We start from the raw sequence: 2,013 nt of genomic DNA, 5'->3' as shown, positions 1-2,013 counted from the left end.
AATAGTTTGTTGGTCAGAGAAACTAACAATAACAACAACAATACGCATTGTTTAACAAGAGTAAAACGTCCAAAGAACAGCAGAATAATTTGCTGTATTGAACCTCGATTAGATTATTATATATATTTGATTTTGGAGTAATTAATAATTAAGTAAGTATTAAATACATACAGTATAAAATGTCTTGTATGGGTCTCTCACGTCAAAACAATAGCAAAAGATGTAGTTTGATATCGTTGTAAAGCAGTGTGAGATAATAGGAGTTGTCACTGATAAACAACTTTATATATATAATAAATCTTTATTCACACTGCGTTTAATCGTGTTCACTGACTTTCTTCCTCACTCTCTGACATATCTGATGCATCCTGTGTTTACCTGGAAGTTAAAGAAACTAGCAGCAAGTAGCAAACGCACCGTTAACTTAATAAAGTTACGGATTTCTCTAGGAATGAACATACACACACAAATACATAACACAGGTCCAGCTTTTATAAACGTTTCAGTGGTAGAAATGTTTCATATTATATCTTAAAAGTGTTTCACAAAAACTACCAGATGATATTAAGGTCACAATCCTAAATGTTGATATCACATTTACACAACACCGTGTTTAAGTCACGTGGAAGTAACTGTAATTTCCATCTTTTGACTACCATTTATATCAATATATGTGCACTGAAAGATATCAAAATGTCCAAGGAACGTACAAATATGAATGCTGTTTGCTTATTATTTTTACAAAAGCCTTTACCATTTTGCTCAATGCCATCTTTTATTGCTGTTCAGCAATTAACATGACAATCTTTCCCATTTACCGTCTATCTCACACACACACACACACACACAGTATTAACCATCTGCACTGACCTTTCCAAGAAGTGGAAGCTCACAGGTCTGTCCATCTGCCCACCTGGATTTTGCATCCCTTGTTCCCCTTTACCTACCAAACGAACAACACTAATGCAATTAAACATCTCACATTATCATTACGCAAATTGCTTATTAAATTACACGAGGGTCGTGCCATTCTTTTTATTAATAATGTTGTTGAAATTATGTGTTTACCATACACTTAATATCACACAATTCAATCTAATAGCACAGTGAAAACCTGCCAAATTCATTTTTTGTTTGTCTCAGAAGTGTTAAACTAGATTTATGATGTTATAATGCACATTTAAATCTATACAGCAGCTTAAGTCACACCTTTACTCACACTGAATATCTAATTCAGTAAGTTAACTTTAAAACACTTTACCTTTATTGGCGTCCATTACCGAGTGGCAGCTCCTTCCTCTGACAGAAACAAAACACAACTGCATTAGACATACAACCACACATCATGAATGAACCAAAGGGCATTGATCATTAATTACACTGTTTCACCAAATCACCAGTGTTAATCCGTAAGAACCCACACACACTTTAAATGTCCTTGAATCTTCCATGTACAGCTTTATGCTTGACCTTAATTTATTAAGTCCCTAAGTTACATCTACAAAACATCCTGGGGTGGTGGTCTTATGACAGTCATGTGACTGTGACGGGAAAGAGTCCCCCTGGGACTGAAATTACAAAAATGACGGAAATAAAGGAAATAACTAAATTCAAAAAGCTTGTTAGGTACTTAGGTAAGGTAAGTTTAAACCCATTTAACAATTATAATACCTCAATAATGTGTCCTGTATTGTATTTAACCTGTTCTCACCATATTTCCTGAACAAAATAATGTCAAACAGGTTACGAAAATGTCGTTAACCGTAAAGTCGTCATGGAAAGTCTGATGTGACGTCTGTGTACAATAAGAAAAAAGGTAATAAGCCCCTCAATTAATTTCACCGTTTCAATTATATAGGATTAATATATGCCCTGTTGTTCAATTTAAAGTATATTTTAAGAAATACAAACAAAATAATGTCAAATTATTAGTATTTATTTACCAAAAAACGACTTATTATATGTCACAAAACAAATATTTGACAGAAATGTGTTTTATGGTTTATGGTTTTA

General features: G+C 33.2%; 1 protein-coding gene across 2 annotated transcripts in view; it reads right to left on the bottom strand.

Annotated features, from left to right (window-relative positions):
- The window catches only part of nap1l4a (nucleosome assembly protein 1-like 4a), a 9,382-nt gene extending 8,060 nt beyond the window's left edge, over window positions 1-1,322 (bottom strand). For both annotated transcript variants that reach the window (XM_035664692.1, XM_035664691.1), the window contains exons 1-2: window positions 1,262-1,322; window positions 871-943 (exon numbers count right to left, since the gene is read on the bottom strand). In XM_035664692.1, coding sequence (XP_035520585.1) covers window positions 871-943; window positions 1,262-1,277 — 89 coding nt within the window. In that variant the 5' untranslated portion in view covers window positions 1,278-1,322. The remainder of the gene's footprint in view (window positions 1-870; window positions 944-1,261) is intronic.
- Between the last annotated feature and the right edge of the window lie 691 nt (window positions 1,323-2,013).

The sequence above is a fragment of the Morone saxatilis genome, unplaced genomic scaffold (assembly GCF_004916995.1).
Source record: "Morone saxatilis isolate NCDOM2014 unplaced genomic scaffold, NCSU_SB_2.0 Contig2, whole genome shotgun sequence".
In the NCBI taxonomy this organism is placed as follows: Eukaryota; Metazoa; Chordata; class Actinopteri; family Moronidae; genus Morone; species Morone saxatilis.
The sequence above is the reverse complement of the archived record's forward strand: the minus strand, read 5'-3'. Positions and strand labels throughout refer to the sequence as shown.